Source organism: Haliotis rufescens, unplaced genomic scaffold (genome assembly GCF_023055435.1).
Source record: "Haliotis rufescens isolate VD_foot unplaced genomic scaffold, xgHalRufe1.0.p SCAF_1, whole genome shotgun sequence".
Lineage (NCBI taxonomy): Eukaryota > Metazoa > Mollusca > Gastropoda > Lepetellida > Haliotidae > Haliotis > Haliotis rufescens.
Genome location: NW_025963779.1, coordinates 27,129,088 through 27,143,869, shown reverse-complemented (window position 1 = coordinate 27,143,869; position 14,782 = coordinate 27,129,088). Strand labels below are relative to the sequence as shown.

At 40.3% G+C, this 14,782-nt stretch overlaps 1 protein-coding gene across 1 annotated transcript in view; it reads left to right on the top strand.

Annotated features, from left to right (window-relative positions):
• The window catches only part of LOC124149462 (exostosin-1b-like), a 150,612-nt gene that overhangs the window by 71,606 nt on the left and 64,224 nt on the right, over nucleotides 1-14,782 (top strand). Inside the window, exon 2 of the mRNA XM_048394043.1 lies at nucleotides 14,330-14,404. Within this exon, the coding sequence (XP_048250000.1) occupies nucleotides 14,330-14,404 (75 nt within the window). The remainder of the gene's footprint in view (nucleotides 1-14,329; nucleotides 14,405-14,782) is intronic.

The following is a 14,782-nucleotide window of genomic DNA, read 5'->3' as shown; positions in this document are numbered from 1 at the left end:
TTTCATAGTTTGACATTTTCATTAACATGCAATTTCACGAACATCCCTCAAGCCATGGTGCTAATATGACCGACTATGGTGCACCACCATGCAGCAGCCTGCCTCTCTCCCCCTCCCAGCCACAAGCACCAGTGAGGCAACACTGTCCCTCTCCCCCCCATGGCGCTCCATACATGCATGGCATTTTAATACCCCTGGTCATAAAAGTTACAGCAACTGTGCCATGGAGTGTATAGATAATTTGGGAACTGTTTGGCCCCTGCTAGATCAGCCTAATTTAAATTTCACTCAAGAATTTGAAAGATCTAGGTCACTCTGTACTTTGAACACACAGTTTTTAAGTGTGAGAGTTCTAATATCTTAATGTGTCTTGATGTTCAGTTTTACTGATATTTCACTCCCAATTCCTTGGAAGAGGTACTGACTCGGATGTATAGTTTTTTACAAGAGAACAAGATTTGAAAGAGATGTCAACTTTAAGCAAGATGAAAAGATTTGAACATGCTTCATCTTCCAGTCCAATCTATTCATTCCTTGGAATTACATCACCAATTTATATTTAGAAATGAAGAGTTGGTATATAAATATGATTTTATGTCAATATTTAGTTCCTTCTTCAGATTGATCATGTTTAATGTGAAATTAATAGTGGTTCTGAAATTTTGATCTGTATGCAACCATGTAGTAATCTAGACAGATCAGTTACTTGCTTAAGGATAGTCAAATATGATATATTTTGATTGAATAAAAATTCTTGAAAATGTCCAATGTGGTGTCATGTTTAAATGCGTGCTTGCATCAGTGTTGGTGAGTGTGTAGCTGATAGCATACACCCATAGGGGGGCTTAGTCAAGTCCCATTATCAATATCAGTTACTTTTTATGCTCTTTTGAAGAAATAGGAATGTCTGTAAAGTTTGGATTAAAAGTATTCATCTCTGGATTGGTTCTGTAATAGTGATACATTTTTTGTATCTTTGTGACTTGAAAGGAGTAACCACCAATGAAGAAATGCAATTAAATTGAGTGTCCATTTGCAATTTTGTCAGTGTGAGAAATATATGTTTTACCCAAGTTATCAAGGAAATGGTTCACAAAATTAAGAAATAATTCTCTCATTATACATGGATTCTTCTACTACTATTTTATTTGCTTTTAACATAAAACAACGGACAAGCCCATAATTGTTACTAACTATGAGATGAGGGACCACATGGGTGAAAAATCACATTTTGACTTTTTATTATATTTTTAAACTACAGTATGTTTGAAACAAAAATACAATTGACAAGCTTCAATTCATGTTTATTACAGAGATACATGGCTTTAAACATTTGCACTCATTTTCCGACTTAAAACTGTTTCTGCAGTCTTTAGATACGTCTGATTAATTGAAAGTAGACATGTTTGCTGAAAAGTTTTGAAATAATGTTTTTATTACATAATGAACTAACAAAAGAAAAATAAGATATTTTGTACACATATATCGCGATTTTCACTGAAGTAAGTTGATGTCAAACTTGTATCCTAGCACGCACAAGGTCCCTTCTCTCCCCGTGGGTCACATTCAGCTTTATTTCCAATAAATTGCTGGGATCTGATTTCTGGTGCCATTGAGACAGTCGTTGCAATTGTTTCAGGCAATGATCTTGTGAAACAAGATTAGAACTGACTCCGTAAGTGAGTGAACAAACAGTAAATGTGGTTTACATCAAACACTAACCACATCTCATGATATAGTGCCATGTTGGATATGTTGGAACTATCAGCAAAGCCATTCCTTCCTGCAAACCTTCCTTTGTGTTTGAAACAGTAAATTGAAAGAGGAGCTGGGAGTTACCAAAGTTTTCTGCCTTATCAAAAGTCTATATCATTAATTACGAACTGATTTGTGTGTTGTTAAGCCGGTTCTGTGGTTGCATGCAAATGTCACACTAGTCACGGAGTAAAGCCTGGCTGAAGGATCAGGGCTGATTCTGGTGCTGATAACAAGATCCTGTCTCTTCCCGGGTTATTGGCCAGGACAGGGCATTGTAGGGCCCCTATTGGTCCAGCCAGACAGAAACACCTCATTCTGTATGTGTGATATTAAGGCAATATATCATGGCTATTGATTCTGCCACTGCTGGAATGTTATGTAGGAAATATTGTAAGGCCAAACAGTTCATGGGCGAGATCCTGCAGAGGTGGGGTGAAATTATTCTAAAAAAATGGGTTCCAAATCAGCAAATGAATTTATTATGTTTTATTTACCGGACAAGAAATAATGCAAACAGTATTCTACAGACACAGGATTTTCTTCTTTTCACGAAATAATGATGCTATCTGGAGCAGCTGCAGAGAACCATGCAATACAGTAATTTGCCATAATTGAAAAATATCTTTTTCCGTGATCCTTGGAAAAAACATAAGAGCCAAATTGATTTTTAATATTTTTTTCATTTTAAGAAAATCTGAGCAGACAGGTCTATGATCTCAAAAAAGTATGACAATGAGCTGATTATTCAGTTTCACAGTTGGAGGGGGCCAAGTACATCTGCAGTTTTGGAATTATAGACTTGCATGTGCTGTATTGGATATATTTGTTTCAGGGTCTGTATGACAGACTAGTTGAGTAGCATTAATATAGAACTACTCCAGCCAAAACATTCTTTTGATTTCATACAACTCCAGCAAAAAATAAAATTTGTTTATATAATAGAATATATCAATTATGTATGCAGTAGTGTGGAGATGCAAACGCCGTATTGCTCACTGTTGTATGAATCCTTCTCTCTCAAGGGGATCTTGCAGGCTCTGTGATGCTAGGACCAGTTGTGGAGTCATTGCATAAATGCCGCAGATTTACAGCCAGTTTGTCATCTCCAAGGGCCAGTGCTGATAATCTGGGGATATGCAACACCCCAGCCATAATGCTGGTTCTTTTGTTCCGTGTCCATCATAAGAGCTTGGTGATGAACAACAAGACTATGGTCATCTCGTCTTCTTGCCTTGACATTTAGGTGTCTGTTTACTTAAAAAAATAAGATTCTTGCAGTTGCCATCCTGTCAAGACCAAACTTGATTGTAAGTCTTTAGCTGAGGATTGGTGTTGTCATACTAGGGTTGCGAGTGAAATAGGGGTTAGTTGGTCTCACTGTTGACTGCCTTCAGGCTGGTTGTGACACATGATACCCCCAAAACAGCAGGGAATACCGTCAGTCTGACTCTTGCACTGACATTATGGTATGATGTTGTTGACAATTCAAGAAGGTGTATTTACTTCGGTTCATGCTTCTTCCACGTTGTCGTATAAGTCTCACAGTGAAGATCCAGGTTAGGACAAGTCTTCAGCAACCCATGTGCTCAGGCGACTGAGCTTGTCGTAAGAGGTGACTTACTGGATCGGTTGGTCAGGCTCACTTACTTGGTGGATGCATGTCATCGTATCTTAACTGTGTGAATCGATGCTCATGATATCAATCACTGGATGGTCTTGTCCAGACTTGATTATCTACAGACCACTGTCATATAGCTGAAGTATTGCTGAGTGCAGCGTTAAACAACAAACGAACAAATAAACTAATTTTATATAAGGCACTGTTGTCGACTGACTAGACACCTGCATGTTCACTTAACAAGGAGAGGCAGCTCGGTTTTATGGCCTTTTAAATTGTTTTATTTATTAAAATTATCGATGAAAGGTTTCTCTATTTATGCAAAGCACATTTCGACATTGTTTGCCCCCTGGATGAAAATTGCCAAGTCAGGTAGTTAGGAAATGTTTCAAATTAGAGTAGTTGTGTCTACCAATGTTAGATGCAGTATACCTTACAGATTTTACAGGTTATTTTCAACATTGGTTTTCAAATATTTTCATACTGGCACATGTGGGATAATAGCTGATCGTGTGAAATAATTGGATACATATTGAAATGAAATGATCACTTTCTCAAAAAAAGCTTGCTTTAATGTGTAGGCGATTATATTTATGGCAGAATCCCAGGTTGTTATTGGGGAAAAAACCTGAGTCGCAAGGGGCTGAATATTCTGCTTTCTGAAGGATGGATATTTGTGGGAAAATCTAGCTGAAAGCACCTAACTATATAGGCAGGGATTTGTGGGTAAGTGATCGAGGCAATACTAAGTGTTGCCTTTCAGCAGGGGTTACGAGCTGTTGGAGCGTAGAGAGACACACTCAACAGTCAGCTGTGTGGTCCACACTGACTCACACACCTGACTTCTGATAGGCTGGACAGACAGTACTTTGTGTGATTGTCTCAGCAGATTGTGTGCACTCAAGTGGGGTCAGGGAAGTACAAAATTGCAACCAGAAATTATTATCAGTTGATAAAATAAAAATGGATCCATTTGCTAAAAACTATAACCTGCAAATGATTCTGAATTATTTACCTTTCTTATAGTAAAAACATCCAAATGCAAAATCCAGCTGAAACTATTTTATACATGTACATCTGAATTTGTTCAGATGGTATGAAGTTGGTATGTCAGCATTTTGTATGGTCTTTCTCTTCTGATGTTGCAATATGGATTATTTTAAATACATGTTGGTAATATGTATCTCAGCATGAGTATTGTGTCACACAAGGTATCGGGGGCACGGGTGGCCCAGTCGTCTAAGGCGCCAAGATTCGCTGTGCAGAGTTGCGTCCCTTGGGCACGCCAGAAACCTATGATTGTGGGTTCGAATCCCGGTTCGCCCCAATCATGTTTCTAGGTTTGTCAGCTCCATACCCGTGCTTGTGAGTTTCACCGAAGTGGTAAACGTCCAAGATCTGCATCACTTCGGGCTTTCCTCCCACATTAAGCTGACATGCCGCGATATAACTAGAATACCGGTACTGTTAAAAGCTGCGTTAGACCCAACTCACTCATTCACACAAGGTATCACATTGTGTCTACAGTATTTCGATCTACACATTATTACCACAGTATGAGAATATTTGTTTGTCTCTGTACTGTAATATCATGACCTGCACATTATTCTGAAAGATTGCACTTTTGTTCTTTTATCAAATGAATAACTTTACAGACAATCTGAAAATGCTTTTGATTAAACCCTGCCGGGAGAATTATTGCAAAATCAATCACAAATGCAACTTGTCTGAACCAATAGGAAATTGCATCAGGGGTAATTTTGGACAAGGAATTCAGTGAGAGCAAATGTTACAAGCACACAAACCCTTGTCATTGTGGCCTCGGTGCAGCTGTTGTTGTGCAACCCCGCCGTGTCTGGTAACATCATGATCTGTACAACCAGACAGGCGGCCCCAACAGGTGATCCGTGATTTATCTTGTGCCTGGATGTACAAAACAAACGCATGGGTCAGAGTTCATACCAAATGTCTCACTCAGCAATGCCAGACGTTTGAGGAAGTGTGTGGAGCTGTATAGGGAGAGAAAGTACAGAGGTATGCCAGGATGTGTTACTGTCATGTGTTACTGAACAGAGCTATGCCAGGGTGTGTAATCTGTACATTTATTACGTGAAGAGATCCCCCCCACCCCCCCCCCCCCCCCCCCCCCCCCCCCACCCCCCCCCCCACCCACCCCCGTTTAATAACAATAAGCTGGCATTACACAGTGTTTAATACCAAAGCATGTGCTTAAGTACTGATGGACAAGTTTCACTAACAAATATTGAAACCTCTCAACATTGGCTAGTTCAATGACATGTCGAGATGATAGATCACTGAGAGGAGCTTATGCACACTCGATGACATCACATGGCTGACGTCATATGGCATTGTTTCACGGGTGTGTCTTGCCACAAACTTTCACAAATTATGTCACAGTGTATTGTGATGTGATTGTAAACTTTGTGGTGCAGGGCCCTGTTCCACCAGACGCACATAGCGCAACGATAGCTGTAAGTCTCTGTTAAAGTATGGGAGTTACGATAACCTTTACAGCTTTGTGGAACGAACCCCTGAACTCTGAAAGTGTATTAAATTGATATGTGTCAACTTTTGACATGTTTGAAGTATTTTTCTGTTAAACTCAATTGGATTATGCTGTGGATTGTGTATATGTCTGCCTTTTCATACACAACAGCAAATTTTTTTTAGAGTTATAAACGGCAAGTAATAAATGAAATACTCAACTTGCTCCCATGTAAGACCAATTTTATACACACAATTCTGAGTAAACAAACACTCCTGGACTGTAGATACTAAACCCACCTTCTTCACATGTAACAGAACTGTGAAGATCCAGGTTGAATAGATCTTCAGTAACCCATGCTTGCAGTAACAGGCGACTTTGCTTGTCGTAAGAGGCGACTAAAGGGATTGGGTGGTCAGGCTTGCAGACTTGATGCATGTCATCGTATCCCAATTGCACGGATTGATGCTCAAGATATCAATCACTTGATTGTCTGGTCCAGACTCGATTATTTACAGACCGCCGTCATATAACTGGAATATTGCTAAGTGTGGCGTTAAACAACGAACAAAGAAACACACTCATACATATAACATACATGCACAAGGTTCCAGTAGTGTTAAATAGTTTCCTCTTCCTCAGGTGGTGTTCATTTCGTGAATAGCTTTAACTTTGGAAATTATCTTAAACAGCTAAGTATCTTTTACACATAGATAAAGGGAGGTGAATGATTTCTCTGAATGATTTCGCTGAATGATCCATCTCTCCAATCTGAGGACCTGGAGAAGGTGTCACCCACTGCAGCATACTGTCCATCATGTAGACCTACTTTATTTGTGTGTGTCGGTCGTTCGAGCTTGTGTGTCCTGTAAGTGATAATTTAACACTCGTACAGAGCATTAGTAGATCTGAGACATTGTGTTTTTCACGTCATTAAGTAGACTATTTTCACAAGTTGCGATTCATCTTCAGTTATCGTCAACATAACATCTTGTCCAAGCCTACAATTACGAGCTTAAAGAGACAGGAGAAGATAGTAGCCTGGTTTGGGTTGGTGTTTATGGCAGAACAAAGGGGCAAGGGGGACCCCAGCTCAGGAATAAGGTAGTGTCTAGACTGCTGGAGATAACAGCGTCACACTTCCAGCTAGACTTGCACAAGTCTTAAGGGCAATAATTATAAGATTAAATCATTGTTTCTAGATTATATAAATAATAATAAGAAGTTGTCTACATAAGAGAGTGGTGTCTATGGAACAGTCCGCTTATCTAGACTTGCCTATTGTAAGCATAGAATTACTACAGATATATAGACTTATCTTTCAGTACACCCTTGGAGCAAGGCTAACTTCCAGCCTCAAGCTCAAGTTGACAAGTCATGAAGTTTAACAGGTTGTACTGTTGAAGTTAAAGGGCAAACAGAGACGAATTTCTGTGTTGAAACATGAAGGTCAATAGAGTGGGTGTGCTGAGTTAGAAATTAAGGATGTGAATCAAGATTCTTATCATAACCCCTATGTTAAGGATTAAGGATTTAGGGTATCTAGATTCAGACATCTTTAACAAACCTCAAGGACCCCAGGAGTCCTCAAAATTATTTTGAACTCGGGGTATGATGGTGGCGAGTGGAAACAGATCTTGTGTTATAACAAGGCCATAACATTCTTCTTTTTATTAGTGGATTATAAAAGTATGTGAAATTTGAGAGGTTTCGTGATAATTAGCTTTGTGAGCTTGTAGATATGAGAAAGTGTTCATGACATTTTAATGTGTTGTAATTTGCAGTAAATCAGATTTGATGGTAGAGGTGATGTTCAGGTGTGTTGGTGTTGCGTCCCATTATGGACGACACATCACTGACACGTCCATCCCTTCCCGGACATTATGTTAAGAGGCTTACGTCCTGTGTTGTGAGATCGTGATTCGTAACGTTAAGCAGCCCTTACACCCTTACTGTTATATACTGCTCAAAAGAAGTTAAAGAAACCCAATTGTTTCCATTTGACTATAGTTAATCTGACATGTCATAAGAGAAAAAAGTTGTGTGTTCTTTAATTTTGTGTGTGTAGTATATATGGTGTATCTCTCATTCAGTCCTCAGTGAAGAGGGGCGGTCGGGTAGCCTAGTGGTTAAACCGTTCGCTCGTCACACCGAAGACCCGGGTTCGATTCCCGACATGGGTACAATGTGTGAAGCCCATTTCTGGTGTCCCCCGCCGTGATATTGCTGGAATATTGCTAAAAGCGGCATAAAACCAAACTCACTCACTCACTCACTCACTCACTCACTCACTCACTCCTCAGTGAAGATCCGGGGTAGAATAGGTCTTCAGGTGGTTGGAATACATTGTGACCAGGGAATACCCTACAAATGCCACACGTGTAAGGAATCCAGGGCAGAATAGGTCAATACAGCCCATACTTGTTATAAAGGCTGACTCACAAGGCTTTGGTTGTTACACTGTGTTGCCGGATGGTTTGTTCAGTAATACCATGAAGGCATTGATCATTGCCCTTGAAGTTATTGCTCCAACATGATTACTTACAGAATGGTAAAAAAGGCAGCTATGCTTGTCGTAAGAGGCGACTTATGGGATCGGGTGGTCAGGCTCGCTGACTTGGTTGATGCATGTCATTGTATCCCAATTGTGTGGATCGATGCTCTTGATGTCAATCACTGGATTGTCTGGTCCAGACTTGATTATTTACAGACTGCCTTCATATAGCTGGAATATTGCTGAGTGTGGCTTTAAACAACAAACAAACAAACTCATTTATTCAGATGCAGAGAAAGGAACATGTTTATATGAGTCCATCAGTCTTGGATGGAATTCTGAAACTGGAAGGAAAGGAGCATGAAAAAAGACATGGTTTTGATGAAAGCAATGTGTTTTTGTGAAACCTGACAGGAAGTCATGTATTTGGTTCTGAAACTCAAGGAATTAATGTGCCTATTACGTTATGACATGCTCCTTTGATTGAGAAGCATGTTTTATAAAAATGCCCCGAAGCCACAGACCACTGACAAGGCTGTTCTTATGCTAATGATAATTCATTCCCCAATTTATCCTCCCCAAGGGCAGATGATCCAAAAGTAACTTTTCATGGTAAACCACAAGAAATTTAGATTTAACATGCTTTTCGATATATGAGATTTACAATGACATTTACTAAAATATTTACTCAATTTTGCTACGCTACAGAAGCATTAGTCAAGAATGTGAATGGATAGTGGAGGAATAGGTTCCGGCATGTTGTGGAAGGAGGAAAAAGCAATAGAAAGAGAAAAGGAGGTGGAGCGTCAGGGGATGTAACAGGTACCTTAAAGCAAGGGAGGGATGTATATTGGTTGTGATGGGTAAACTTGAGTCGGAAGATATTTATATTTTCAGACCTGAGTGATTTCTGATTATAGACAATGAGATAGATTTCCAAGGAGCTAAGATTCCAGTGCTGATTGTACAGAGATTGTATACAGGTGCTTGTCCCCTCGCAGCGTGGGGGAACATAAGCCTTGTTTGGAAGCATCCAGGAGATCCTATCTCCATGTTCCGAGTGGTGTAGCTCTCTCAGATCCTTGCAAATCACTGATCATAGAAATTGAGGCAGAAAATTCCCCTGAAATATTTGACAGGGAGGGTTGTTAGGTGTGAAATCTCTGTCCTGGCAGCCGAAGTTATTCCAGCTGTGAGTATGTGTTCAGAAGTCCATTGGCAGTGTTGAAAGATATGAGTAAAACTAGCATGAAGTTACAAATGGCCTGTTGGAATATGCCAAATATTTTCTTTCAAATTTCTGCATGTGTTTTATCTACTTCTCGGGTTGGGAAAATGAGCCTTGAGGTGAATGTTGACACATTGCGTTGCGAAGTAGCAGAGTGAGATGATTGAGTTCCTATTCATTTGTGATTTCTTGCCCAACAACTTGTGTACAGGACAATTTGTCTGCCAAACAGTGTACCTTTCACCAGACATTCGGGGGCATGGGGGGCCCAGTCGTCTAAGGCGCCTCGATTCGCTGTGCAGGGTTGCGTCCCCTGGGCACGCCAGAAACCTATGATTGTGGGTTCGAATCCCGGTTCGCCCTGATTATGTTTCTAGGTTTGTCAGCACCATACCCGTGCTCGTGGGTTTCACCGAAGTGGTAAACGTCTGAGACATGCATCACTTCGGGCTTTCCTCCCACATTAAGCTGACACGCCGCGATATAACTGGAATACTGTTAAACCGGCGTTAAACCAAACTCACTCACTCACTCACTCACTCACCAGACATTCATCAAGCTTCCCTTAGGTGGTAGAACATTAGAAGTAGGGCTGATACGAGTCCAAATTTACAACCCAGGTACCCACCCCGCTATTACCCGGCCCTACCCGGGTAATCACTGCAAGTCTCAAGAGTATAGGAAACAAAATGTCTGACAGGTAATTGTTTTGCTGCATCCCTGGCTAAAACTATTTAGATACATGTATCAAACAATCAGATGATGCGTTCGTTCGCCGAAGTTGACTGAAGCTTTATCTTTACTCAAACATATACAAGTCAAAACAAATGTGTGCATGTGAACATTAGCGACTTGTAGTGTGACCACTGAGCAATAGTGAGTTTTTGTCATTCAACAATATATCACGTGACTAACCACGGGTCCAGGTAGTCCTGTGGGTACCTGGGTCCTACTCAGGACCCACCCAACCAATTACCCTAATTACCCATCCCAGCCCTAATTAGATGATATTCATACAATGACCCAAGTGTTTGAAATATTAAAAACACACACCTGTGTAACAGTAGAATTTGATCAAGACGCTTTTGTCTAACATATTTTCTGGGATCTTTCTGTGGCACTGATCCCATTGGTAAGTGAAACAATTTTGGTCAACCCAGTTTTTTTCCACGCAAGTGTAGGGGCGGTTGGATAGCCTAGTGGTAAGGCGTTCGCTCATCACGCCAAATACCCGGGTTCGATTCCCAACATGGGTACAATGTGTGAAGCCCATTTATGGTGTCCCCTGCCATGGTATTGCTGGAATATTGCTAAAAGTGGCATAAAACCATACTTACTCACTCACTCACCCACTCACTCATTCCAGCAAGTTTAGTTCGTGACAAGCCAATGAAGTCATACAAATGACAAGGAAAAGGAAAAATTCCCTCTCTGTCCTTAACTGTACACAGTTTTTAAGTCATTTTTGTATTGATGAGAATCACTGAAGTATGTCATCATTAAGGAAAGTGGGGGTTCAGTGAGCCGAAGCTGAATGCAATCTGACCCCGTCAATGTAACCTCCATTATCTACATCCTTATAAGCTGGGCTACCTTCGTCTCCTTCAGTGTTACTGTTTCATTATCTCCGGGCATTCAAGGAATCTTATGGAATAAGTGGTGGGAGATATTTCATTTATCACATACTTTGTAGTAATGAACATGAAGAAAAGGAGGGGATACGAACTGTAACCTTGTACCACAGTGTTTGGTTTCAATGATAACACCATCCTGTATGACAAGAAAATATCATGTCTGCATCAAGTCGCTGACATATCCTTGTTAATAATTCATAGTGACCCAGTTTATGATTCAGTGAGTGTCTTAGATTATCATTCAGGAGTGTGCCCTATTTAGCTTATCATTCAGAGGTGTCCTTCAGTCCACAATTCACTGAGGTGCCCTACTTAAGTACTGGCTAGAATACAGCTTTTTGCCCCAAAATCTCTTTGTGAAATCAGTATCTTCCTTGACTGAACCTTGGTGTTTCTTATGGTATGAAGTAGGCTATATGAGGAACTAGTGGTTTAACTTCAAGGAAGTGTTGATGTACATTTACACTTTGGGGGTTTTATTACCTGAAGAGCAGATCTGATGAAATTCCTGCCTGTTGTACTACACAGTACAGGCCCTGAACTTCTGGTGAGGTCCTAAATATGGTTCGCATTAGTAAAAAAGCGAAAATGTACCACCCCTTAGGATATGTGTAACATTAACCAGTGTGAGCTCCTCTTCCCAAGAGAGAATTAAATTTTGTTGTCAGAGGTATATAAGTTTCACAGTTTAGGGTTTAGGAGGACGTTTTAGTCCATTTGGTTCAGAATCATGACTGTCTGTTGACCAAAATCTGTAATGAATATAGTTCACATAAGGAATGTATGAACCTAGGGGAACTATATATCATAACACATTCTCCGGCATCTCTTCCCAGGAGAAAGTTCTGTGGGGTACAGTTTCAGAGCATGATCCTTTTGTTCGATTTGGTTCAAAATCATTACTGTTTCCAAGCATTTGACGCCTAAACGATGCTTTGATTAAGTCATATAGCTGGAATATTGCTGAGTGCAGCGTTAAACAAGAAATAAACAAACAAACTTTGATTACCGTATTTGACGTAATAAGCACCCAGGGTGCTCTCAAAATAGAAATAGGGGGCTCTTATTAGAATATTATTTTGGTGAAGAAAAAAAAAACAGAGTTGAAAGATAAATATCATGGTTATGCTGACAGCCTGAAATGTTTATGTACGGCAGATATATTTGTCCAGAATTTTATTGCCCATAATTAAGGGTGCATATAACACATGAGTGCGTATTATACGCGAATAAATTAGTCTTGTGTACATTGATCAATCGGAAGGGGTGCTAATTGGGATTGTTCACCAGCCAATATATCAGCAAATGTCACTGTGGGCGCTTATTAGAGCGGGGCGCTTATATAGCTGGAATATTGTTGAGTGCAGCGTTAAACAAGAAACAAACAAACAAACTTTGATTAAGTCATATAGCTGGAATATTACTGAGTGCAGTGTTAAACAAGTAACAAACAAACAATCTTTGATTAAGTTATATAGCTGGAATATTGCTGAGTGCAGCATTAAACAAGAAACAAACAAACAAACTTTGATTAAGTTATATAGCTGGAATATTGCTGAGTGCAGCGTTAAACAAGAAACAAACAAACAAACAAACTTTGATTAAGTCATATAGCTGGAATATTACTGAGTGCAGCATTAAACAAGAATCAAACAAACAAACTTTGATTAAGTTATATAGCTGGAATATTGCTGAGTGCAGCGTTAAACAAGAAACAAACAAACAATCTTTGATTAAGTTATATAGCTGGAATATTGCTGAGTGCAGCATTAAACAAGAAACAAACAAACAAACTTTGATTAAGGCCGTACCATTTCAGTGACAATACTTATGGATAAGTAAATAATGGGTATGGATAATGTGTTAATGTCTCTTTGAATATGTTCCAACCAGTAATTGCTGAGCTTTCAAGAAACACAGCATAAAGTCACTTACAAGGTTCGTGATATCGAGTTTAAGGGGTTTGAGTTAATGAGGGTCCGCTGTATCCGGTCATCATCGTAAAGTACCAACATCAAGAACTAAACCCATCAGCTCTGAATGTGCACCAGCTTCTGTAGATCAGCAGTAAAGTTTGGGGAGTTTGTGTCGTATCTCCATCTCATTGCTGCTGTATGTTCCCCATGCTTCAGAGTGACAGTGTGGTAATAGCCCTGCAGGAGAAGTTATCTTAAGGAAATACATAATATCTCATCCGATGACAGCTGTACATAAGCAAGGAAGGAATCACATCTTGGGGTTTCCAGGATAAGGGAGAAATGAGTGTGTTCATGTATGCTGGTGCCATCAGATCCCTTGTTATCATATTCAGGGAGATGAGATAGCTGCCCCACGAATTTTATGCTGCTGATAGCTGCTTATGTGATGTGATTTATGTTACAAAGGGGATGAATGGGAGCTTCATGTGCTTAATGAAACAATGAGTCTTTGGAAGACAGTAATGGCAGACGATGTAATTAGTTTCTGATGATTAAATGCATGGAGTTTTTACATGGAGTTTTACATGTGATGGCCTTCCTTTGAAGGGAGAGGAATGAGATGCACGCTTTGCAAGCAAATTAGCCGCCAGTACTGCATGTAAACATAGTGTCCACTTTCTGGATGCACCCTCAAGAGTCCACTTACACTAGTGTCCATTTAACCAGATGTAACCTTAAATCAAGTGCAATGTTTGCCAGTTTGTTAAGACGTGCCCACTTCTTCTCCATGTCTAGAGTCGACAGTTTCAAGCTTAGCCAGGTTTCTACTTTAGTCAGGGGGCACGGGTGGCCAAGTCCTCTAAGGCGCCGCGATTCGCTGTGCAGAGTTGCATCCCTTGGGCACGCCAGAAACCTATGATTGTTGGTTCGAATCCTGGTTGGCCTCGATTATGTTTCTGGGTTTGTCAGCACCATACCCGTGCTCAGGGGTTTCACTGAAGTGGTAAACCTCTGAAACGTCTACATTAAGCTGACACGCCGTGATATAACTAATAATGTTAAAAGAGGCAAACCTAACTCACTCACCGTATGATGTCACAACCTCATAACTATTGTTCCTTCAGTGTGGCGCTGATTCTATTGATACTTATCTCTGTATTTCTCTGTTACAGGTATGACTATAAGAAGTTATTGTACAATTCCACATTCTGCCTTGTGCCAAGGGGGAGAAGACTGGGGTCATTTAGGTGAGTTCCACTTTACTCAGCTTTAACTCACTATAACCAGGCTCTCAGACAGATAGTAGGGTGCTGACTGAGTTCTCCATGTCTGTCTTGAGAGGCAACTGAATGGCCGCTACGACAAAGGATGGATTGGAAGGTGGCTCCCTGGAGTCGATGCAGCTGCTTCTTTTGATTTAGTTCAACCACCTCCGTGGTCTAGTGGTAGAGCGTCTGCCTGGAAAGCAGAAGTTCTGGGGTTCAATTCCAGCCTCGTCATACTAAAAGATGTTAAAAGATGGTACTTGTTGTTACCCTGTCTGTGTCTAAGTGGTGTATTCATGTTCAACTGCAGTATGGTATCTCAGTGAGCTAGCACGATAAATCGACACCAGTCCGGACTAG